This window comes from Falco naumanni, chromosome Z (genome assembly GCF_017639655.2).
Source record: "Falco naumanni isolate bFalNau1 chromosome Z, bFalNau1.pat, whole genome shotgun sequence".
Taxonomy (NCBI): domain Eukaryota; kingdom Metazoa; phylum Chordata; class Aves; order Falconiformes; family Falconidae; genus Falco; species Falco naumanni.
Genome location: NC_054080.1, coordinates 61,446,272 through 61,471,133, shown reverse-complemented (window position 1 = coordinate 61,471,133; position 24,862 = coordinate 61,446,272). Strand labels below are relative to the sequence as shown.

The 24,862-nt window shown below is 43.4% G+C and overlaps 1 protein-coding gene across 7 annotated transcripts; it reads left to right on the top strand.

The window, feature by feature from the left end:
* The first annotated feature begins 667 nt into the window (after nucleotides 1-667).
* CDK7 (cyclin dependent kinase 7) lies at nucleotides 668-24,242 on the top strand. Of its 7 annotated transcripts, XM_040579726.1 has the most exons (12): nucleotides 669-824; nucleotides 1,226-1,285; nucleotides 5,738-5,771; nucleotides 7,516-7,583; nucleotides 9,465-9,533; nucleotides 11,097-11,207; nucleotides 12,474-12,592; nucleotides 13,621-13,720; nucleotides 15,515-15,601; nucleotides 21,189-21,338; nucleotides 22,949-23,096; nucleotides 24,063-24,242. In XM_040579726.1, the coding sequence occupies exons 1-12, from the start codon at nucleotides 765-767 to the stop codon at nucleotides 24,086-24,088; spliced, it is 1,032 nt and encodes a 343-aa protein (XP_040435660.1). In that variant the 5' UTR covers nucleotides 669-764; the 3' UTR covers nucleotides 24,089-24,242. The 7 variants fall into 7 exon arrangements, with proteins under 7 accessions (XP_040435662.1, XP_040435664.1, XP_040435660.1 ...); XM_040579728.1 differs by lacking the exon at nucleotides 15,515-15,601 and having other exon boundaries at nucleotides 668-824; XM_040579730.1 differs by lacking the exon at nucleotides 21,189-21,338 and having other exon boundaries at nucleotides 668-824.
* The last annotated feature ends 620 nt before the right edge of the window (nucleotides 24,243-24,862 follow it).

Here is a 24,862-nt window from a genome sequence, read left to right as displayed (position 1 = left end):
AAACGGGCTCCTCCGGGATGATTTCAGTGGCGATGCCCCCGCAGCGTACCGGCTGTGGCGCTCAGCCGCGCTGGGGGCAGGAGGGCAGGGGGTGGGGTCAGGAGGGCAAGGGGCGGGGGCAGGAGGGCAGGGGGCGGGGGCAGGAGGGCAGGGGGCAGGGGCAAGTGGGCAGGGGGCAGGAGGGCAGGGGGTGGGGTCAGGAGGGCAGGGGGCGGGGTAGGGGGCGGGAGGGCAGGGGGCGGGGGCAGGAGGGCTGGGGGCGGCGGGGGGCAGGAGGACAAGGGCCGGAGGCAGGAGGGCAGGGGGTGGGGGCAGGAGGGCAGGGGGCGAGGCAGGGGGCGAGGCAGGGGGCGGGAGGGCAGGGGGTGGGGGCAGGAGGGCAGGGGGCGGTGCGGGGCAGGAGGACAAGGGGCGGGGGCAGGAGGGCAGGGGGCGGCGGGGGGCAGGAGGACAAGGGGCGGGGGCAGGAGGGCAGGGGGTGGGGGCAGGAGGGCCGGGGTGAGGCAGGGGGCGGGGGCAGGACGGCAGGGGGCGGGGGCCGGGGGTAGGGGGCGGGGGCAGGGGGCGCGGGGCCAGGAGGGCAGGGGGTGGGGGCGGGGGGGCGGGCCGCGATTAGCGGTTCGTGGCGGCGGTTGAAAAGGGTGGGGCGGGCCGGCGCGCCGGTAGCGCCGGAAGTAGCGCGGGGCCTGGCGCCGGGGGTGTTGGAGCCGCATCGCCGACTCGGCCGCTGGTCCCCCAGCCGCCCCCCGGCCCCCCCGGCGGCGATGGACGCACGGGCACGCGCGAAGCGCTACGAGAAACTGGCTTTCCTGGGGGAGGGGCAGGTGAGCGGCCGCTGGGGCGTGAGCGGCGGGGCGGGAAGGTGCGTGTGCGGGTCCCCCTCTGCGGCGGGCCGGCGGGCGGCCGTGGTGAGGCCCCTCACGTGCCTGGAGGGGCTGTGGCGGGCGCCCGCGACCCTGGGGCTGCCTGCCGTCGGGCCTGGCCTCGCCTTCCGCAGGCGGCAGCGGTGCCCCGCTGCGAGGCGGGAGGGTGCCGCGGTCGCAGGGCGAGACGGGGGGCGGCTGCGGGGGCGGGTTGCCCCCGCCGGAGGGCAGGCGCCTGGGCCTGAGGGGCTGGGCGCGGGGCTACCGCTGCCGCCGCAGCGTCGGTGCCGCCGGGAGGCTGCGCAGGCACAGCCCATGCGGCCGGCCTACCCCTCCAGTCACTCGAGCCTCTTTCTCCTTAGTTTGCTACCGTTTTTAAAGCAAGGGACAAGAACAACAACCAAATTGTGGCTATTAAAAAGGTAAGTGTCGCGGATTTTCCATTCTGTGATCAAATGTCTGGTTGCTCTTGACCTCCCTAATGATTTTTTTTACCACGCTAATGGGGTAGTGGGACAATATGTATTTTTTTCTACAGTGTTTTGTTTAAATGATCTGGTTAACCTGTCTTTAATGCTCCCAACTCTCCAAAGTGAGAGACTAGCTTCACTATTACTACATTTCTCAATTTCAGAAGGGTTACCTGGTCTTTAAGTTGAAATTTTGACTATTTCTTAGATTTATTTAAAAAAACCCCACATATTTCTAAACTTAACACTTTATTATTCATTGATGGTAGCTTTTTTTCATGTTACCTCGTGCTGTGTCCCATTTCCTTCAGTCCAGGAATGTTAATCCTGATAAAGTTCTTTAGAACTGATGGTAGTTTTTTGACAAAATTTGACAAAAAAGACCTTAGATGTGCAACTTACCTGAATACAAATGCTGACAATGTCTGTGTTGTCATAAAGTGTTCCCCTTCACACTATCTGGAAAGATTGCAGGAACTTTTTGTGATAAAAATAGGTGATTAGCTGTGCCTTGTGAGGGATGAAGAATGCACATTACAGTGTTTTGGTGAGGTAAAGAGCCTACTTTACTAGGCAAGCTGAGCCATATCTATAGAAATTAAATTTGTTTGATACACTAATCCCTTTTAGCATTTTATTTCCTTTCCTGTATGGTTGCTACTAGCAGCAGCTGTTGTGAAAGCATTCTTGTTTTTCACAGAATGGTTAGGGTTGGATGGGGCCTCTGGTGATCATCTAGTCCAACCAGCTGCTAAAATTGGTTCTCCTAGAGCAGGTTGCACAAAATCACACCCAGGCAGGTTTTGAATGTCCCAGAGTCTGAAGGATACTCTGCAACCTCTCTGGGCAGCTTGTTCCAGTGCTCGGTCACCCTCACAGTAAAGAAGTTCTTCCTTATATTTAGATGGAACTTCCTCTGTTGCAGTTTGTGCCCGTTGCCCCTTGTCCTGTTGCTGGGCTCTGCTGAAAAGAGCCTGGCCCCAGCCTCTTGACACTCACCCTTAAGATATTTGGAAAGATCCAATTTTCTCCAGGCTAAACAGGCCCAGCTCCCCCAGCCTTTCCTCAGAAGGGAGATGCTCCAGCCCCCTCACCATCTCTGTAGCCCTCCCTGGACCCTCTCCAGTAGTTCCCTGTCCCTCTTGAACTGGGGAGCCCAGAACTGGACACAGCACTCCAGGTGCTGCCTCACCAGGGCAGAGCAGAGGGGGAGGATCACCTCCCTGGACCTGCTGGCCACGCTCCTCCTGATCCCCCCAGGATCCCACTGGCCGCCTTGGCCACCAGGGCACACTGCTGGCTCATGGGCACCTTGCTGTGCTCCAGCACTCCCAGGCCCTTCTCCGCAGAGCTGCCTTCCAGCAGGTCAGCCCCAGCCTGTGCTGGTGCGTGGGGTTGTTCCTCCCCAGGTGCAGGACCCTACACTTGCCTCTGCTGAACTTCATCAGGTTCCTCCCCACCCAACTCTCCAGCCTGTCCAGGTCTCACTGAACGGCAGTGCAGCCTGCTGGGGTATCAGCCCCTGCTCCCAGTTCTGTATCATCAGCAACTTGCTGAGGGGACGCTGTCCCTTCATCCAGCTCATTTATGAGTAAGTTGACCAGGACTGGTCCCAGTACTGACCCAGGGGGAACACTGCTGGCTACAGGTCTCCGGCTAAACTCTGATCTCAAGCCCCTGTGCTCTGCCATTCAGGCTTCTCAGTCCATCTCACTGCCTGCTCATCTAACCCACGCTTCCTAAGCTTACCCATGAAGCTGTGCTGAGGTCAAGGTAGACAACACCCACTGCCCTTGCCTACCCAGCCCAGTCATTCCATCATAGAAGGCTGTTAGGTTGGACAGGCACAGTTTCCTTTTGGTGAACCCGCACTGACTGTTCCTGATGACCTTCTTTTCCTACATGTGCTTTGAGATGGCCTCCAGCGTGAGCTGTTCCCATCACCTTTCCAGGGATGGGGTTGAGGCTGACTGACCTGTAGTTTCCTGGGTCCTCCATCTCACCCTTCTTGAAGACAGGAGCGACACTGGCTTTCCCCCAGCCCTCAGGCACCTCTCCTGTCCTCCATGACCTTTCAAAGATGATGGAGAGTGGCTTGGCATGAAGATCTGCCAGCTGCCTTAGTGCTCAGGGGTGCATCCCATGGGGGCCCATGGATCTGTGGGTGTCAGGTTTGCTTAAGTGATCTCTGACATGGTCCTTTGACAAGGGGAAGTCTTTCTTTCTCCTGCCTCCAGGGTCTGGGATTCCTGAGGGCCGGCCTTGGCAGTGAAGCATGAAGCAAAGACAACATGCGGTAACTGCCTTCTGTGTGTCCTTTGTCACCAGGGAACCCACCTCATTCAGCAGCGGGCGCATATTTTCCCTAGTCATCCTTTTCCTGCTGATGTGCTTGAAGAAGCCCTTCTTGTTGTCCTTGCTCTGCGCTACTCCCCCACCCCACCGCCACCCCAATTTAATTCCAAATGGACCTTAGCCTTCCTCATTGCCTCCCTGCATGTTCTGACAGCATTCCTAGTTCCTCCCCACTGGCCTGTCCCTTTCTCCACATTCTGTAAACTTCCTTCTTCTGTTTGAGTTTTGCCAGAAGCTCCTTGCTCATCTAGGCAGGTCTTCTGCCCACTTTGCTTGATTTCTTACTCATAGGGGTGCACCAGTCGAGCTTGGAGGAAGCAATGCTTGAATATTAATCGGCTGTCTTGGACCCCCCTACCTTCTAGGACTCTAATCCATGGGATTCCTCCGAGTAGGTCCTTGAAGAGGCCGAAGTTAGCTCTCCTGAAGTCCAAGGTTGCAATCCTACTTCTTGTCCTGCATCCTCCGTGCAGGACCCTGAACACCACCATCTTGTCGTCACTGCATCCAAGGCCACCCTCAACCTTCGCATCCCCAACCAGTCCTCCTTTCTTTGTGTGTACAAGGTCTAGGAGCACGCCTTGCATCATTTGCTCCTCCACCACTTGTGTCAAACAGTTATCATCAGTGTACTGCAGGAACCTCCTGAACTATGCGTGCCTAGCTGTGTTGTCTTCCGAGCAGATACCGGGGTGGGTAAAGTCCCCCATGAGAACCAGGGCCTGTGATCATGAGTCTACCCTCAATTTTCTGTAGAGGGCCTCATCAACTTCCTCTTCCTGATCAGGTGGCCTGTAGCAGACATCCACAACAGTGTCACCCGCATTGGCCTGCCCCTTAATCCTTATGCATAAGCGCTTGACTCTTTCTGCATCCACCCCTAGGGAGAGCTCAATACATTCCAGTTGCTTCCTCACATAAAGAGCAACTCAACCACCTCTCCTTGCTGGCCTGTCTTTCTGATAAAGTACATAGCCATTCATGACAGCATTCCACTCGTGGGAGCTATGCCACCATGTCACTGTAATTGCCGTGAGATCGTGGCCCTGCAACCACGTACAGATTCTTCCCGTTTATTCCCCATGTTGCAGGAATTGGTGTGCAGGCATTTGAGAGGTAATGGAGCACACAGGTTTCACAGCAGGTGTGCAAGTGGGTCCACCATAGCCACACACACCCTTGAGGCTGCTGGCCTTCTGATACTCATCTGTGGAGGCAGTTAAGGAACATACATCACTGCTGTGGTTGGCCTGGCTTATTCCCTTGTTGGATGCAACGCTATGAGCATTGCTGCTTTGGACCCCTGCCCCCGAGTCGTTGTTTACAGCCTGCCTCACCAGGCTGGCCAGCCTGTTGCCAAAGATTCCCTTGCCTCTTCTAGACAGATGGATCCCGTCCCTCCCTAACAGACTGCAGTCAAAGAATGTTCCGTTGTCACAGAAGCCAAACCCCTCACAATGGCACCAGCCATGAAGCCAGAAGTTGATGTGCATTATGTGTCTGTTTCTGGCTGCACCCTTTCCTCTTACTGGTAAAATGGAAGAAAAAGCAGCTTGGGCACCAAAATATTTTATCAGAATATTAATTTTTATCACCTGGAAATATCAATGGTGCAATTCTGGACCTGAATATTCCAGGGCAATAGATGATTGAGACCGAAGGAGTTTCAGCCAGCCCATGTTTACAGAGTATGTTAATTTTACTAGAATTGTTGTAAGACAACTGTTAATAACGTTGCCCTTGTTTCTCCCTGAGAAGCTTGTTAGTGGCGTAACAGTGGCTACAAAGCAATTTATACTGCCAGTTTGCATTATGTCTGTTTTCAGCACCAAACAGACTTACTTTAAGCTTTTATAAAAACTAATGCTGTAGAGACAATTTTTTCTTAGGGGGAAAAAAAAACCAACAAAGAAACCTCCAGCCCTAACTAGTGAAGTGTTTCACGGTACTGAAACTCATTCTGTCTTAGAAGAGTAATAGTAAAGAATATATCCCATACTGTTGGGGCAGATGGCTTAACCTTATATAATATGAAACATTTCTTTTCAGATTAAACTGGGACACAGATCAGAAGCTAAAGATGGTGAGTTTTAAAACAAATTCATGCTGCAGAATTGTGCTTCATTTGTTTTGTTTTTGTAAATGGGATCGTTAATTTCCCACACCGTAATTTGGCTGAGGAAAATGAGTTAAACTCTCAATGTAGGGCTTAGGGGAGAAATACTTCCAAACCGCAAGGACAGAAAAAAGCAGCAGAGCTATCTGGATGTATGGTATGTGTCTAAATATGAGTATATAACCACTTAGCTTCTTAATTTCGGTGCAGTACAAACGTGAATATAACACAGAATAATCATCACAGCATGGAGTTTAGAATAAGTTTTTGTATTGGTGTATTTCTGTGCCTTAAATATTTAAGGCAGGTGAAAGTATTTATCTCTGTCTTTAGATATTTCCTTTGTTCTATTTTTGTTACTTATTCAGAGACAAAAGTTGATAAAAACAAGGTCTTCCTTGTCTTTTGATCATATGCTCTGACTAGTCACGTTCCTTTCAGCATGGATATTGCAATAACCCTGGTCTTCTCTTACAGCTAGAATTTTTGTATGTGTGTAGGTTGCCATCGTTTAGAGGTCCTGCACGAGGTTACCAATCTTTTCTCTCAACACTTCAATTCCATTCTAAGAGAAGACATTTTGAAACAGTCATCCCAGAGTCTCACAGCTGAGTTGTGATCCACCTGGCTTTCAGTGACTAATGTTCTTTAAGGACAATCATTACTTTGGCCTATACAATGTCTAGCTATAGTTCAAAGATGTTACTAAAAGTAATGGTCATATCTGGTTTCCCTGTGTTATCTGGTAACCTGGCATACTTTTTTTTTTTCAATCTAAGGCTTCGCCCACCCAAAAGCAGCCATTGTCATCTTGATTCCAAAATAAGGAAATTAAAGTAGGCAAAGCAGAGGTGTAAGGTAATCCATGTAGCTTTGCTTAAAACTTTATGCTAGAGTCTTACATGTTGAATTGGATCCCAGGTTTTGGGAGAACACTTTTTTTCAGCTCATGCACAGCTGAATCTTCCTGTACAACATAACACAGGAGTGTTTGCTTGCCAGTCAGTTTTCATGCAAGCCATACATATCGGCATTTTTGAAGGATGAATTGTTACGCTGCAGGAATCATTGTTTGGTGTGGTACAGGGTACAGTTGGTGTGACTGCCAAAGTGCACCATTACTGCCCGTTACCCCTTGGTTTTTCCTTTATGAAATCCGGCTATTAAGGATTCAAGCAAGGATGAGCAGGTTTTGGCCACCGTACCTTTCATGCCACAGCATGAACGTAGAAAAATACGTGTCTTGCCTTATTGACTGATGCTACATTAAAACCAAAAAAGAGATGCATTCATGAGGTTTGTAACTGTGCCTCCCTCTGGAGGTGAGACACATGGAAGAACTGATGTGTGCAAGATGTAACTTATAAAACCAAAGCTTACAATACCCTGAAAGTGTTGGGTTTTTTCCTAGGCTTCTGGTAGAGCTTTCCTTTTTTGCCAGCAGGGGTCCGTTTTGCCTCATAATCTAAATCAGATTAATGTGGTGTAGAATTTTTGCTGTGCAAGAAAGTCTATGTCCACTTCTGTTCTGCAGCAATCCACTTATCTGTTGCAATGTACTTGCCATTTTGTAAATTGTTGAGTAGTCAGAAAGTAGTTTTTAGTTGTAAATCATCAGTGAGTAACAGGATGATAGGTTTCTTTGGAGCTAAATCCAAAGTTTAAAATTTTGTTCTGTCTCTCTTTTCCCCACCCCCACCCCCCAATGTAGGAATCAACAGAACAGCCCTCAGGGAGATAAAATTGTTACAGGAGCTAAGCCATCCAAATATTATTGGTGTAAGTAAAAGGAATGATACTTCTAGAATCAGTCCTCAAATACTTTTGATACAGGTTCAGACTGAAATTTAAAATCAGTTGATTCATGGAGATGCTTTTTTTTTCTGAGCTATTTTTTGTAGCGCAAAATGGGCAGTAAAACAACTGTTTCAACAAAACACCAATTTCAATAGACACGGTAATTTCTTTTGTAATTATCTTGCATTTTATCCTGGAGCTATGTGGATATTAATCATAGAAATTTAGATTACCTGATTTTACATCTCTCTGATAGACTTACAAATGAGTGCAGTGCTGAATCCTTCACATGGAACTGGTGACAGCCAGAAGCAGGCTTTTGTGAGCAATGGAAAGTGAGATTCAGGTGGCTTACTAGTGTTTAGTACTGATACCTAAAACCTCTGTTAGAAGGATTAAAAACCTGTATCTTTTCAGTTGTATTTAGGTGGACTTAGAGCTACAGATACCCAGGTGGAGCTAGAGATATTTTAAATTAGTGAATAGTGATAATTTGAAGGTCTGCCATAAATATTGGACCAAATACGAGTTTTCCAGGTATTTAACTTTTTCAGAGTGGAAATATGGGTCTCTTCCAGATTATGAACTTACTTTCAAAGTGGTTGCTTTAGCTGTTAGAGAATGTACAGAGAAAGACAATTAAAATGGCAAAGGGATGGAGCATCTTTGTTATGAAAAAGTCTGGGATTCCTTACTCTGGAGACAAGGCTGGGAATAGCGAGGTCTACAGAGCTGAGGTAGTAGGTAAAGTGCATGCAGAACAGATACTTGCAAAACTCCAAAGTACTGGAAATAAGAGACGCGTTTAAAACATGTTTACTTCGGGGGGCATGGAAATTGTACTACTTGACACAGTGTGTAGAGAATTTTTTTGAATGTGTTGTCACAGGCATTGTAGAAGCAGACAGCAACAGCAGTTCAAAAAGGAATTAGACAAATCTATGATCCGCAAGTCCAGAATCAGGTACTAAAGGCAACAGACAACTCCTCTTAACAGTCCTCATAAAACTGTTGTGGATGTTGGAAGTGTAAGAGGCAAGAATGAGAAAAACTGGCCGAGCCTGTAGGCTCACCTGCATAGTATCTCCTGTTACCATGGTTTCTGCAGAACATGAGCACAGTCACTGCTGTTACGAACTATGCAAATGACTGTCTTGCAACTGGGTAATTCACATGGTCGTCATACTGAGACTGTAAGGAATGAGCAACACTATGGAGAGCATACCTTCCTGATCTTGAAGGTAGAATACCAGGCTAGATGATCTGTTATGTTTAATTATTATCACGCTTGTGTTATCTCAGATTAAAAGCTGATTCTGTCATTACACAGCTGTTTGAATATTTCCCAAAGAGTTTCATTTATCGTACAAAACTTGCTACAAAGATGAATGCATGCCTAAGAGTATATTTACAAGGAGGTTAATAAGCCTAACACTTAGAATTTCTGAAGTCTGCATGCTTACAGGAAGGACATACACAGAGATCCATGGCCAAAACTTGGTCTGAGCATCAAGAAAGGGTAGCAGTTTTATAGAACAGCAAAGTCTGGGGAGAGGACAAAGTGTTTTTATTACATTGGATTATCATGTTAGCTACCACAGATAAGGTTAATTCTTTTTTTTCTTTTCTACCTCCAGGAGGGAAGGGCAGTTGTGCAAAATGCTCTTACCTACTTAATGAGGTGGGGTTTTTTAGAGACTAAGTTAAAAAGCTAAAATGAGTAAGAATTTTTGTATTGCAAGTTGAAAAACTTCAAACAAGTTCAGCAAGCTAAAAATCCACATGCAGACTACAATGGTTGCAGAATTTTAGAAAACTGGAAGTATGACGGTATGCTTCAACATAATGTGTTTTGATTTACAGCTCCTAGATGCGTTTGGACACAAGTCCAATATTAGTTTGGTCTTTGATTTTATGGAAACAGATCTAGAGGTAAGGTTTTATTTCAGTGTCTTCAAGTGTTTTTTTGAACATCTTATTTTACAAGGCTTTTATTTGCCTATGTTAAAAAGGTGACTTACATTATGTGAGTTGATTAAGATCATGTCCTAAAAGTAGTTTGAATAATTTGACAATTTTTATGAGTTCTCCACTGATAATGCTTTTACTTTTAAATATTTGTCAGCATGGTCTTCAAGTAACAGATTATGTTTAGTATGTTAGTTTTCTGGAACTCCAGTGTAGAACCTCAGTCACAGATTAGCATCTCAGAGTGCAGTTGCTAAGCATGGTATTGTCAAACAAGTTCAAGTGCAATACTAAAGTATACTAAGTGATAAGCTGGTACTGAAATCACATGCACCTGAACCATTCTTTTAAATGTAACAGTGCTAGGTACTTGCATATGACCATCTTACAGATGTTTCATTCTCCAAGACCGTATAAGTCAGTTGATCTGACTTACGTTTGCGGAATTCTTTTGAGAAATTTTGATGCAAGGTACTTGAGTTTGGAAGACTGTCCTAGGCAGCAGTTCATGTCAGATCTGTGTAAGCACATGTTACACCTACTCTGGACTGAAATTAATCGGGTTGTTAAGCTAGCTCATTATACATAGGCTGTTAAGAACTGGGACTAGCATTTAAAGTATTAAAAGAAAATGTTGACAGGCTTGCTGAAACCTAGATAAACACAAGATTGAAAAGGTTAGATCATTTTTTGTTAATGGAAGTTGAAGTCATGAGTAGACTTTAGAGGATTCATTCTGTTTAACCAGTAACTGTGCAACATTTAGAGCTGAAGAAGATATGATGTATGGAGAGGAATTAAATACTCTTGTACTACATAAGGCTGTGGTATGCAGAGCATTTATCTGTATTGTATCACTCAAGCCACCATGTGGGACTGCAGCCTGTTGGATGTGTGCTACACACATTAAATTTTAGGTAGCCTTAGACAGCTATTTTTTAGGCCTCAAACAAATTTTAGGAAAGGGTATTACTGAACTGAACAGTCATATGAAGCAAATTTTGGGGAGTAGTATAGAAAATACTTTCAAACAAGGTGTTTACATATAATCTTAATGTTAAGAGTCAAAGAATGTAGAAAACTTTAAGTAGATTTGTTAACATATAGCAAAGTGTCCATACCTCCTGCTCTTTGGAAATAGAAAAGGAAACCATTGCTTTTACAAAGGTTAGATGCTTAGGTTGCTCAGAGAAAGAATCAGTAAGTGGGAATGTAATTTCAAGTTTACAGACACATTTATCATTTTTATGTAGTAGTCTTTGTCATGTGTTTGAGTGTCAGCCTGGAACTGAGATAAAATAATAAACTCTTGTTTCCCACCCATTTTCTCATTTGCTAGTTATGCAAAGTTCACGTAGGCTATCTGGACTACTCATTTCAGTTTCTGATCTCCAGAATAGACCTGTTTTTCTGGGAAAAGGGTGAGAACAGTAGAGAATGTGTGACTGCCAATTTGAACTTTGTCTTAAAGAATTAAATAAGTTTTCAGCTGAAATAATGGAAGTCTATCAATCTAACATTTTACAGGTTATTATAAAGGATACTAGCATTGTGTTGACACAATCTCACATCAAGGCGTATATGCTGATGACACTTCAAGGGTTAGAATATTTACATCAGCATTGGATTCTGCACAGGGTAAGCATGTACTAAATTGACAGCCTTTATGCTATAACAAAAGTCATACTCGATAGAGTTTGAGTTTAAAGTCTAGGGAAGATAGTTTTGAAGTTCAGACATTCTTAGTCCGTAAGCTTTCATGCTAGCTGTTTTGGAGAGACAGTAACAGTACCAGAAATGTTAAGAATTACTGATGTGGTTATCATTTAGATGTTTATATAAAAGTGTCTCAGGTTACATGTGACTTGGATTAGTACTGTGAACTGCCTTTGGCTGGGATGGATTTAACTTTCTTCACAACAGCCTGTATGGTGCTGTGTTTTGAATTGGTGCCTAAACCAGTTCTGACAACACACCAGTGTGTTGGCCATTGCTGACCAGTGCTTGGGCACCATCAAGGCTTTCTCTTTGTGCACTCCACTCTGCACCTGCCCCGGTGAGTGCGCTGGGGTGGGCAAGAAGTGGGGAGGGGAAACAGCTGGGACAGGCGACCCAAGCTGGCCAGAGCGATATTGCGAGCCATGTGACACCATGCTCAGCAGTAAAAGTGGGGGAGGGGGGGAAATTTGGGCTTCCAGGGTGGCTCTAGGGACTTGTCTGGGTATTGGTCTGCGTGGAAGGCAGTGAATGATTTCCATTGCATTGCTTGTTTGTTTGGGTTTTTCCCCCTTTCCTTCACCTGTTAAACTGCCTTTATATAAATGCCTATATATTTATTACATATTCCTGCTTTTGTTGCTGCTTTTCTCCCTCCTGTCCTCCTGAGGGTAGGAGGATGGGATGAGAATGGAGTGAGCAAATGTCTGTGTCGGTGCTTCTTTGCTGGCCAGAGGTCAACACACTGATACTGTATTAAAATGTATCACTTCCATTATTTCTGCAGTCATCTGAAACTTTTGCAAGGTCTTAGTTCATATGGTAGCTTACTCAGTTAAATCAGCACTGCTGTTCCTGCAGCAAAGCTAAAAACCTGTAAGGAGATAGGTTTGTTTTAAACTCAGCAGCTTAAATATTATAATACTCAAATGGGTGTGTTTCACCCATTTTCACATATGATGATATACTTTATTTCCTTGGTTTTATCGTTTGGGGTGGTGGTGGGTAGGTTTGTAGGGAGCTTTCTTGGTTTGGGTGTTTTTTAGGATTTTCCTCACAATGTAGGCTTAAGGTAGAATCAAAAGCCTGCATTTTAGAATACTGTATGACACGCCTGCCAGGAGGTTCATTATATGTCTGTCTTTATCAGCACTGGCAAAACTAATTCTTTACTTTCTGAACTGACAGGATCTTAAACCAAACAATTTATTGTTAGATGAAAACGGCATTTTAAAACTTGCTGACTTTGGCTTGGCAAAATCTTTTGGAAGTCCCAACAGAGTTTATACACATCAGGTAGTAACAAGGTAAGATATTCTGTTTTGTTCCTTACATAGTGATTGTGTAGCTGTTTTGCAGTGTCTTTTGAAACATGTCATGTCAAATCAACATGTTCAAAGTTTGACATCTAGCTCATTTGATAGACCTGTAATGGCAAGAACCTCATAAAGGAAACACGAGAAAGCATTGTTTGGCAAAGTCTCCACAAGAACTGTTAGAATATGCATCCATAGCTGTTGTTCTTGGGTATGACACTCTTTTGAAACGCACGGAAATAGTGTGTATCTGCCTGGCTTTCAGAACAAGACAACTGTTACTTTCTGTTAATCATGAGACGTAGAATCTTTTTTCTTGTAGCTAACCAGATTACCTATTATGAGACAAAAGCCTGGAACAATTGATTAATAAATATTATTTATGGCATGCTTATTTAAAGTAGCATGCAAGATACACAAGGTATTTCCTTTTATCTGCTGTAATGGTAAAACTATTCAGACAAAGCTGGTTTGTTTTAACACCTTTACTCAAAAGGCAGAAATGCTACAGTAGTTTGAAATGCAGCAGTTGTCAGATCACTGCGTTAAACTTGCTAGTTTTTAGGCAGTGGAAGTAGCTGTTTTAAACAACTGCTGTCAAGGTCCATTTTGCATAAGACTAGTTTCTATACTTAGGTCTTTTGGTATGGAGATTTTTGGAAGCTGGAAGGAATTCTGTCTGTCTTTAATTTCTGCAACATAAAGTTTAAAGAAGATTTTGGTTTGTAACATGCAAACCTGCCGGTTAAATATTTTTTTCCTTTGCACGTCTTCGGTTCTGTTAATCAGCCCAGTTGAAACTGCAGTTAATTTGTGGTTATATATGAACCTATGGTGAGGAATGCATAATTTTTATCAATCCTTCTTAAATGAAATGAAGGGTAGAATACAGCTCTTCAGTGTCTGAAAAATACACAGGCAAGAGCAGTGTCCTCCTTGTAGTTCTTGCATTGCTACAATGTATAACATTTGACATGAGAAAACCCAGGTGATTTTCCCAAAATGTGTTTTATTTTCAGGTGGTACAGAGCCCCAGAACTGTTGTTTGGTGCTAAAATGTATGGTGTTGGTGTTGATATGTGGGCTGTTGGTTGTATTTTAGCTGAATTGCTCCTCAGGGTAAGTCTTCAAATATAAGCATTTTGTATTTGCTTTTCAGTGCTTTACAGCTTTGTCTGCAGACTTCCTCTCTCCTGTTAACAGCAGCAGGTGAAGGCAATTAAGCTATTTAGGAAAGGAAGAAGATGAGGGTGGAAAAAGCTTCCAAAAGCTTGCTAACTGTAAGGAAAGTGAAGGTTTGGAACAGGCAGAGGTTTCATAAGCGTCACAATCATTGGTAATCAGCTGGGTAAAAAAATTGCAACAAACTTGCCTTGGGGTAGGCTGAGTATATACCTCTTCTAGTTTTCTGAGTGTTACCCTTTCGCACAACCTTCCATTAGACTTAATTTGCTACCCTTCTACAAGTGTGACGTCCTAGATACGTATATACTCTGTCCCTTTTATATTGTTCCTCAATAACTGTAAATAATTATCAACAGTGCCTTAATTGTGAGTTTATTTGTAATGAGCAGAGGGCTGATGTTTCTCGAAGCTGTGATTAGTTGACAATATTGGAATGAAGCTGAAGGTTAACAGGTACTCAGATGTAATGTCCTTATGTATGTTTTCCTGAAGTGGACCATTTATTATGCAGCTTTTTGGAGAGGACATGAAAGTGTGAGGTGGGGAGTGGGGGGCAGGGGCATGGGCACAGGAATAGCTGAAAGCATGAAGTAGCCTGCAGTAAATTTTGTCTTCCATGAGTAAGTGGCTTCCTCTTGGGTTTTGCACTGTACTTTAAATGTTTGTGTTACTCTGTCATGAGCTAGGTTGGGGAATTGGTCTGTGAAAACACCTTGGAAGAAATCTTTTGCCTTGGTTTATCATGCAAATAGGTGTTCTGGTACAGTTTGATTGACAGTTTAGAAATTGAAATGTACAGTGACTGTTTAAGCAGCACTAGTCATGTGTACATAAATATGCATTAGACTGGCTAAAGTTGGATAAACTCAAAGGAAGTCCAAAAGCAAATAAGAAATTGTTTAATTCTGATGATACTTAGGTTTCTCACAAAGCAGAAAATGTGTTATAATTGTTTTATCACTGTGATAGTTTTAAATGTGTCTGTCCTTTTTCTTCCTGCTTGTACTGGGTTGAGGGACAATGCAATTTCTGGGAACTTTACAAAAGCAGTTTATTATGTTCAAGGGGCTTTCATGACACCAAGTTTTAGTACACCACCTAGTAGGGATGATCATTATGTCCTACATAGTTAAACAATTTTACCTTGGTCACAAATTCCATTTTTTCTTGCATTGTGTGCCTGATGGCGAGCTACAAGTTGAACTGGGCAAATATCCCCTCTTCTGTCTTATGCTTAGTTTAAATGAGATGTGACATTGATTCGGCAGTTTCTATCCTAGTGGGTCACTACTCTCCCTCTTGCTGTGATCTCGTGCCATCAACATAACTGCTGCTTGTATAATTCAGTTACAATTAACATAAATGTTTTGAAAATATATAAAAACCTAATTTCAGGGAGCAAAGGATGGAAAGATCACTGGGACCAGCTGACTTCAAACTGGCAACTAAGACGTAAAAATCTTTCCTAAGTTTAATTATTAATGTGGTGGTGGTTTAATCCTATGTTTACCTCTCTGCTGTCAATTTAGTGATATCAAGCCTGGGTTGCAAGAAGCCTTCAGAATCTATTTGAACACCACCAGAAAGCCTCAAATATTCAGTGTACCTCTTGTGAGCAGCTGGTATACAAAGATATTTTACCTTGCAATTACAAGGGATAGCTCAAAGCTCCTCTCTAGACTTGATGTTCAGAAATTAATTCAATGAAATGTTGTTGCCTTCTTCCAGGTTCCTTTTTTGCCTGGAGACTCTGATCTTGACCAGCTGACAAGGATATTTGAAACACTAGGCACTCCAACAGAAGAACAGTGGCCTGTGAGTTCTTTTCTTTAATAGGCTGACATTAGTTTTACTTGATACTCTCTATTTTAGCTTTTGAAATTAAATTAAAGGGTATACCAGAATGGTTGAGTAGATTTTTCAGAAGGCAGCTGCCTGATCTCACGAAGTGGAGGATAAGCAACTGAGGTCTATAGTTTCTTTTGACAAATCCGGTCAACATGGCAGTGTTGTTAGCATTAAGCAACAGTAATGAAACTTCTTGGTTTCTTTTCTGTGTGTATCCAGTTTCCCATGTCCATTGTTGTAAATTATTGTTGTCACTTAATGTTTTTGAGATGCTTGATTAATTAGTCTGTTTTAACCTGAAAGGCTTTAATCACTTTCAGAAGTAGGAACACTTCATAGGGACTTCAGTTGGCCTAGTTTGGGGTACAGCAAGAAACACCAGACCCAACAGCTTTAGGGATAAACGGTTTATCTCAGAGTAACAGTACTGTAACAAATATAAACTGGTAGTACACTTATCTCTGAGGTGAGAGTAAATCCAGGCCAGACTTAGTGTCAGGGTGCACAATGACCTACCTAACCATGGTTAGCAGGCAGGCTGACAGGAAGCAGGGCATGTCTTCTGATGAGTGACCTGGACCAGCTGACAGGCAAGAGGGAGTCCTGAGTTCCCTGATCAGACTGTCCTGTTTTCTAGTTGAGTTGTGGAAACACTGTCTGGACTTGCTAACCAGTTACCACATCCCACCTCTGCTCTCCCTCTGTGCTAGTTCCCTTTGTGAATGGTGCTGGAATGCTACCTTAAGTAGTGCAAAATTACCGAGTGGAGCTATAGCCATAGAAGACAAGTGGTCACCATATGGAGGAGACACGGTATAAGGCAATATCAGTCCCACATTTCCCCTTCTGACTGTGTGGGGGAAAGAGCAGTTGTCTTGCCATGGCAGCATGAGCCCGACAGCGATGTTGACACTACCCACCTCACCTGGGAGCGTCAGGTGTGGAGAGTAGTCTGGTCATGGAGTGATGAAGGGTTAAATTGAGAAAAGACATTCAATAAGGTGGTGTGCCAAGAAACCATCAGAACAGTGTGAGACAAAAGCTAAGTAAAAGTCTTTAATATGACAGCTAGAACGAGTAAGAAGCCACTCAAAATAATAAAAGCTAGGTAAAGTAGTAGAATATTCCATGTCCACCTAACGGTGGGAGGCTATCCTAAAAGGGATTCCTGCCAACTATGTTTGATTTCCTTAGTTTTGGCTTGTTTGTTGGTTTGCTTTTTTAAACCTGGTACCACAGCTATTAAAGTTTGTTGTGCTTGCTTCTTTCCCAGTTTCAATAGTTGGTGCAAGTCTCCATGTTGCAAAAACCATTCAGTTAGGGAAAGTTCATACTGATAAAGGTGTGGATGATATGGTGGGTTTGGGAAGTGAAGTAGGAGAGGGACTTGGAGATATGGTTAGTGATATTACATTTGAGAGAGCTATCAGGGCATTAGCCAAAGGCGTATGGAGTTCACAGAGTGAGAAAATATAAAAGCCATGCTACAAAAGGGTTAACATAGGTATCCAGCATGATGATTGTTGGTCCGCTGATGCGCTGGTCCCTTAACTGATACAGAGGTATCTCCCATTTGAATTGCTTATGATCCCACAGCTAACTGTGACATTCTGCTCTTGGGTTATGGAGGTCTCAAAGGAGGATTCCATACTGGGGATCTGTGGGGTTTCCCCCTACCAGTGTTAAAGTATCCAGGTTCCCTAAGCCAGGTCTTCCCATCTGTCAGTTTGAATACATCCAGTTCACTACATTTGAAGACTTATTTCAGAGTGTGCTGCAATCTGGGCTAAAGCTTTAACAGTGGATTAACTCCAGTACTCATGCAACCAGTGTGCCACAATGGTGGTTCTACATTCCAGGTTGCAGGTTTGGACTAAGATTTCCTCAGTTTCATCTGCTACTACTGGGCTGCTATCAGCTTATCATGGGTGTCAGTGTCCACTCTCACTTCGACCTCTCTGCAGCAGTAGCATGTGCTCAGTCATTGCATCCAGCCTCAGCCATGGTGGAGTGAGCAGAATGGGATCAACATGACCCACAGCCAATGTGTGCCAATATCTTACTAAAGAAAGTGGCCTCTAATTTCTGCAGTAAGAATGTGGAAGGAGCATGCTGTCTAAGAGGGAAGGCCACTAAGTGTGCCTAGAAGAACAGCCCGGGGGTCAGACAGCATGGGCAAAGGACTGAATGGCTAAACAAAGGGCCAGGAGTTCTACCCATTTGAGTAGTACCATGGCATTTGGCCATAATGATTTGGCCGTCAGTGGTATAGGTAGGGGTGTTGTACCCAAACCAGTCATTGCGGCAAAGGATGGCTGAGCCATCAGTAAACCAGGCAGCCTCCTGTGGGGTGGTGAAAGGAGGGACTGGAGTAATGGGCAAATCTGAGTGATTGTTGGTAGCTAAAGGAATGGGAAGGGCAAGGTGGGTGAGAATGCAATGGTTGGGGCGTGAAGTTTGGGTTCCCATCAGTGACGACAAGGGATACCAAGAACCCTGTGTTGAGTGGCACTGGATTGAGTTCATCCTTCAGGGAAAGGAATGTTGTGAAGGATGTCGTGAAGCATAGGATGTCAAAACCTAAGTGTAAGGGGATGATCCCCAGGGGGTTTGTCAATGTCAGAAGAGGTAGCAAGTAAAGCATGCTGCTGTTCACAGTATGAGGCTTGTGCACCTTGCTACCCCTTGCTACCAAAATGTTTTGGGGTATCGTCCTTAGAACCTCTTTCCTGGAGCAGTACCCACCAGGGATCGTTTCCACTCTACTGGATCCTGAGTTCAAATCTGCCAGTAATGGTACTGGATCCTAAATATTGATACTTTTGAATACTTTTTAGGAGAAGGGTTAAGGCCTGTTGATGATTTGTGTTATAGTCCCAAGTGAAATGTTTTTGCAGCAAGGAATACAGAGAATGGACTAGATAACTAAAACCAGGGACGTGGGCATGCTGTAATTTATAAAGTGCCTAAAATGTCTGGAGGTCATGTTTGGAGGAGGTAGTAGGTAAAGGTAAAACAGATTGCAAGACTACTTCAGGAATACTTTTGGTACTGGCACAGGAGGAGATTGGTACATTCTGGGCAGGGCCCTGCCATTTACAGGGAGGAATAGAAAGATCCCAGTGGTTTTTCAGGGCTGAAACTAAGAGTGTATTATCTTCTGCAACAGGTGGATCTGTAGGTCTGCCCGGGATAATGTCATTGGTATACTGCTGGCAGGGGAAATAAGGAGTGGAAGAAATTTCAGCTAAGGTTAAGAGACCATGAGTAAGGGTATGACTATGGTGATTATGTTGAGGTAAATGAATGAAGGTGTACTTCATTTATCTTGTACATTTATCTTGAGGTAAATGAGTGAAGAATGCAAGTCCATGTAAAAGAGTTGGGAAGATAGCAGAACAGGCACAGTAGAAACTTAGTAGCAGGGACCGTGGTGGGGGCTGGCTGCTGTACCTGTAAGGCAAGCACCTATTGGCATTGGATGTCCTGAGAGTGGACCCTTTTCGAGTAGTAGACACCACTGTGTCTCACTGGGATATGATAGGTCTTCATCTGCCACAGGGCCTACATATAAAGCATGACCGATAACCGACCTAGCTATGCTCAGTTCTGAATCTGTGAGATTGCCCAGGGAATTGTAAGTGTCCTCAGTCATCTCAGAGTACCTCTCTTTGAGCATAAGCTGTTGATGCCCAGAAGATGGAATCTGTGTTTTCTGGTGGAAACTGTAGCCAGATTCCAGACTCCAAAGTGAGGATCTAGGCTTCTGATTCTGAAATTTGGATGGCATCCCCACCACTCTCCTCATATTTGCAAGTCGGGCTAATCCACAGTAACAGATCTGCGATAGCACTCGCTTAATTTGGCTACATGTATGTTTGTGAAGGGTCATGTAGAGATACTTGCAGTGCCTCCATTAGCATCCTACTCAGTTTCAATAATTGATGCAATTTGAAGGTCTGGTGGGGCTTCAGGAATTTGATATTTGATATGCCATTGTTTGAATCCAAACTGAACCACTTATTTCCTTCCCAGTAGTCTTGGTCAATATATAAAGCTTTATGTATGTTCCTTGCAGAAACTCCCTTTGCTGTAGCTTCCAGCTGCCAGTCCAATTTTTCTCGGGCAGGTGCTGCCACTGGGGGGACCACGAGGCACTCTTAATTTCTTAGCATGAGCCTGCATGCTTTTAGCACAGCAGTGGTGACAGTCTCCAAAGTAGGCCGAGTATCCTGCTGGGCTTTTTGTAGGGAGACAGCTCATGCTTTGGCTGCGGTCAAATAGTGCTCACTATTTCCGAGACAGTGAGCAAAGGGGAACAGGCAGAGTAACTGCCTCTTCATGGTTAATTCGCTAATGCTGGGCTAAACTTCATGTCAGGGTGCACAATGAGCAGGGTGATAGGAAGCAGGGCTTGGCTCCTTTGGACCAGCTGATGGGCACATGGTGTCCAGAACTCCCTGATCAGACTGTCCCCTTCTGTAGTGGAGTTGTGGAAGCACTTGCTGGGCTTGTTAACCAGTTACCGCATCGCACCTCTGATCCCTCTCCATGCCACTTTTCCTTTGTGGCGATGGTACTTGAATGCGATGGTACACAATCACCAAGTGGAACGATAGCTGTACCGAGAAGAACTGTATGAGACGCTACTAGCCCCACACAATCCTGTTGTTGCTCTGGGATTCTAAGTGAAACGCATGGAGATTTTTGCAGTGACATTTCTGCTTTCTTTGGCAAGGAAGAGGTAAGATACACTTGGAGAAAAGAGTTTTCTAGCATGACAGATTTGCATTCCCAAATTAATATGCAAATCTATGCATTTCAAGAATTGAAGTCTTTACTGTCAGGGCTGTAATTGAGCACATTTTCACTTCATTGTTAGTATTTTATTTTGCTTGGATAATCTTACTGAAGTGTGATGACTTGAGGTTTAAAATAATTAAAATAATCTGTTTAGAGGTCTGTTACAAGATCATTTTTGTCACAGGATTTGAATACAATGGGATTGATTTCATACCTTCAGGAGAAAAAAATATGCGATTCATGTGTTGTTTTTAACTGATTGGCATATATTTCCTTCCCTCCTCCTACTCCCCAGAAAAGTTTCAGTTGTGCATTTCAAAAGTATCTCAAAATGCTCATGATGATCAGCTAGCTTTGAGGAAGTTGAGACTGTGTGTTATTAACTTGGAGAAAATGCAGACTGGCTGTTTTGTGAATCTTCTCTTCCACCATGTCAGTTCACAAAAAAAAAAGTTATATTTCATCTGTCTGTACCCACTCTGCTACCACTTTTCCGTTTTGGACTGGTCACCACTAAAGCTAGGGAAAGACAGATCACTTGGAAAGGGCAAGTGTGAGACAACATTTACTAAACGACCCCAAATATTTATGACCTACTATTCCTACACTACTTTTACTTGGTGACCAAGTATTAGCAAGGTGTTTCGAAAGATAATTTATATCTGCTAAAAGCCATATGAAATTCCCTTTCTGTGAAAAGTGCAACTTTTTCTAACTTGAAAAACCTGCATTCCATTTTTCGTCTTAATAGGGGATGACAAGTCTTCCGGATTATGTCACATTTAAGTCTTTTCCGGGAATGCCACTTCAACATATCTTCAGTGCAGCTGGTGATGATTTGCTAAGTCTTCTGCAAGGCTTATTCACATTTAATCCTTGCACTAGAGTTACAGCTACTCAGGTATAGTACACTTGCATTATGTCCAAATGTTCATTAACCTACTGTTAATAGCAGATAGATGTGCTTTGAAGCCAGTAATCCAGGTTTGAAATGAAACGTCATATAACAGAAATGCTAGCAACGTATTTCCAGTGTTTTATAGAGAGAACTCTCTAAAAGGCGTGAATAATGCTGACTGATCATCTTCATTCCCAATGTAGAGCAAATGTAGAAAATGAAAAGGTGTATGAGTCATGGCCATCAGACAGCCGTTACATTGACATCCCAAATGCAATCACCTAAAGCTTGAAGCTGAAGTCTTAACATTGCATATCTTATTCCCTGGGTTTGAAAGAAATTCTGTGGTGATTTAAACCAGCATTCTGATCTGAATATCCTTTTCTATTATATTTGGGTGAAACTGATCTCAGTTTTAGTACTACTTGATAGGGAGAAATGAAGGATTTTGAATGAAAATCTTGTAAAATATTCTAGTTCAGAATAATGATTTCTGCTGTGAGGAAGGCATAGCAGCTGACAGTTTCAAAACTTTCTATCACCTTACACTGTGAGCAAAGCATGAAACAGAGCTGTCCCCTTAAGGCCAAGATTCCCTCATTGCTTCTTGGACAAGGCAGATTCCAATCCAGGGAGCTAGTGCATGTGTGTCTTTTTACTAGAGGATCTTTTCAGAGCGCATTCAGGATTTTTTTTGGTCACCATATTCAAGAATTTTCAATATAAGATTCCAAATAACTAGTTCTGCTGTACTTCTGACACTTCTGTACTAGCTCGGAAGTATGAAGTCATTTTAGAAGTCATATTGTAGGGTGGTGACTTGAATTTTGAATATATACGATTTTTCTAGTCTTAATGTTTTTGTTGACAATGCCACTGTTTAAGGCAGAAAACAACTTGCACTTACTATATTGGCTTGATTTATAGCTAGCATTGAGTACCATGTAACTGACATTAGCAAGAGTAACGGTTTACCTAAGAGACAGCTTTTCCTCAACTGCAGTTTATGGAAGCTGTGGAATTCCTAAAAATTAAAACAGGCCATGTCATTCCACTGCATGAAATTAACCCTGCTCATTTGTTTTCGACTTCTGCTCTAATTCAAACTGTGGTTTTCTCACAGTTTGTAGTGTAGAAACAGCACAGTTAATGAATTTTGGGGGAAAGACCTGTCTTAAAAGCTAGCAAAACAGCTGGTGTCCAAGGTTTGGATCTGATCAAGCAAGGCTTTGGATACATTCTTACTATGTGGTTTTATTCCTACTTTTTTTTTGTATCCTCTTGTCTCATCTTTCTGTTCAAAGCTCTTCAGAGCTAGAAAATTGCTGTTTTGTACAAAATGTCCTGCATTGTGGTCTAGGGTTTTGTTAGACTGCTTGAGTGCTAGTTAAAAAATAACAGTACACAATTATCTCTTTCCTGACAAATCAAAGTGCTGCAGATACTCATTGAGAACACAAATTCTTGATTGGCCTGAAGGCCATCTTCTGGTATAAAAGTGTCCAAGTAGTTTTGGAGTTCCAATTGCAAGTGCTTATTGCATTATATCCTCTTTATATGTGTTCTGACACTTTACAATAATTACTTGGGGTTTTTTTGCCATTATCATTAAGGCATTGAAACAGAAGTATTTCAGTAACCGACCAGGACCCACTCCAGGAAATCAGCTGCCAAGACCCAACTGTCCTGCAGAAGCTGTAAAGGAAGAGCAAAGCAAACTTATAAATTTAAAAAGAAAAAAAAAAGAAGGAATAGTTCAAGGTAACTTCTGAATCTTTTCACCTGTTTTGAAACAAGAACTACATGCTCAGGGAGAATGTAGTTCAGTGGTTCAGATTTCATTTGACATCCTTACGTAGCATTATACCATCTAAAATTAAAATCTGAATATTGGTTTGGAAGAACAATCCTACAGTCTTTGTTTAAATGAAATTTGAAGTACAGCATATTTTTATTGCTATTGAAGGTAGAAATGTGCAAAAGTAATTTCAAAATAAGTTGCATCTCCTGAAATTCTTAGGCTGACCTATGCTTGCATCCAGCACACTACATTCTCCTTCCCTTAGCCCTGTTGAGGTAGCACTCTGGAACTTAGTAGCATAGACGGAGTGATTAGTGATGCGTACTCTCGTACAAAATGTTGGCACTGGGGTCTAGCTGTCAGAAGAAAAAATTTATGCCATCCACTTAAGTGCTGCTTTTCCATAAGAACAAAACCTTGTAGCCTGTGGGGAGTGTTCCCCAAACTTAGATGTGCAGCAGCTGTACTTCTCAAAAAACAGCCTCTTTATTGTTATGGGAAAACTATCACTGATGGATGACTGCCTGTGGAAAGTATTAAGCATGCACTGTTTCTAGCTATTGCTGCCACTTATTTCTGATCAGTGAGGTATGTGGAGACACTGATGTTATGATAACATCATTGTCCATCTTCTCCACTCTGGCAAACTTATCAAAAGCAGCACTGCTTCCCCAGAACACCAATTCCTAGTCCTATTAATCTGCATTTCTATGGAGCCATAGGTTTGCAAGACAAGAGTATAAAAGGAACTACATTAAGCTTTTTGCTGACTTGACACAGTATAAAGAATCTATCGAATTACTTTTGCTGCAGCAAACATTAAGCATCTTGGAGTAGATGTATCTCAGGAACAGTATCAAACAAATAGTAAAACCCTGAGGACGGGGCTGGACCCCTTCAGTAACAATGTGATTTACACTTTCCAGGATTACCAAAAAAATTGATTTTTTGATTGCTGTGGATGAAAATGAGTGAAAATGGCCCAAGTCCCAACCACTGAAAAAAAACGCTGTAATAGTTACTGGATGGCTACTTTGTAAGAAATACGTATTTCACATATGAAAATAGTATTTTTCTGGACTGGAGATGTAATTAACTTGCCTCTCTTTAAATAAACAACAAGATTCCTTTCTCTGGTTTGCTGTCTTGTTACTTTGACTTGTGCTTTGAGGTAGTAACTGTAAAACTGCTTGCTGGCTACAGATTTACATACAGCACAAAGGTACTTCAAATTAGTGTATCATGCTATCCTGTACAGATGAACACCCTCGGGACAAATAACACCCTTCTCACCTGAAGCTTCAATGTACATGTGATTGTCTGCTAGCCCTATAATGTTGATATGGAGAAATAGTGTGAAATGGGGACAATGGACATCGATTGTGATTGTATATGTCTGCCCAGGAATGTGGGTATGGTGACTGGTCATGGGTGCGGTGTCTGGTCACATAGGCACACAGCTTTGAGGAGACACCTGCCCTTCTTCCTCTGACAAAGGGGCTATTTATAAAAAGGATGAGAAAAGGATGAGAGACATTCCAATGTTATCTAGAGGGAGGGAGTGATAAGTTTTCTTGCTGGAGAAGATCGGATGGGCACAAGGACGTGAATCGCCTACAAACCTGCAAGACCACCACATTGCAGGCAAAGGACTGATAAGCTAATTAACATAGGAAGCAAGAGTTAAGTGGGTTTAGGTAACGAATATGTATAGGCGTTAATTGAA

Excerpts from the sequence above, each read along its gene's own strand:
- CDK7 (XM_040579726.1), top strand. The coding sequence starts at position 765 with ATGGACGCACGGGCACGCGCGAAGCGCTACGAGAAACTGGCTTTCCTG. Across the intron at positions 12,593-13,620 it reads ACACATCAGGTAGTAACAAG|GTGGTACAGAGCCCCAGAAC; the intron begins GTAAGATATTCT and ends TTTTATTTTCAG. Across the intron at positions 21,339-22,948 it reads CTAGAGTTACAGCTACTCAG|GCATTGAAACAGAAGTATTT; the intron begins GTATAGTACACT and ends ATTATCATTAAG.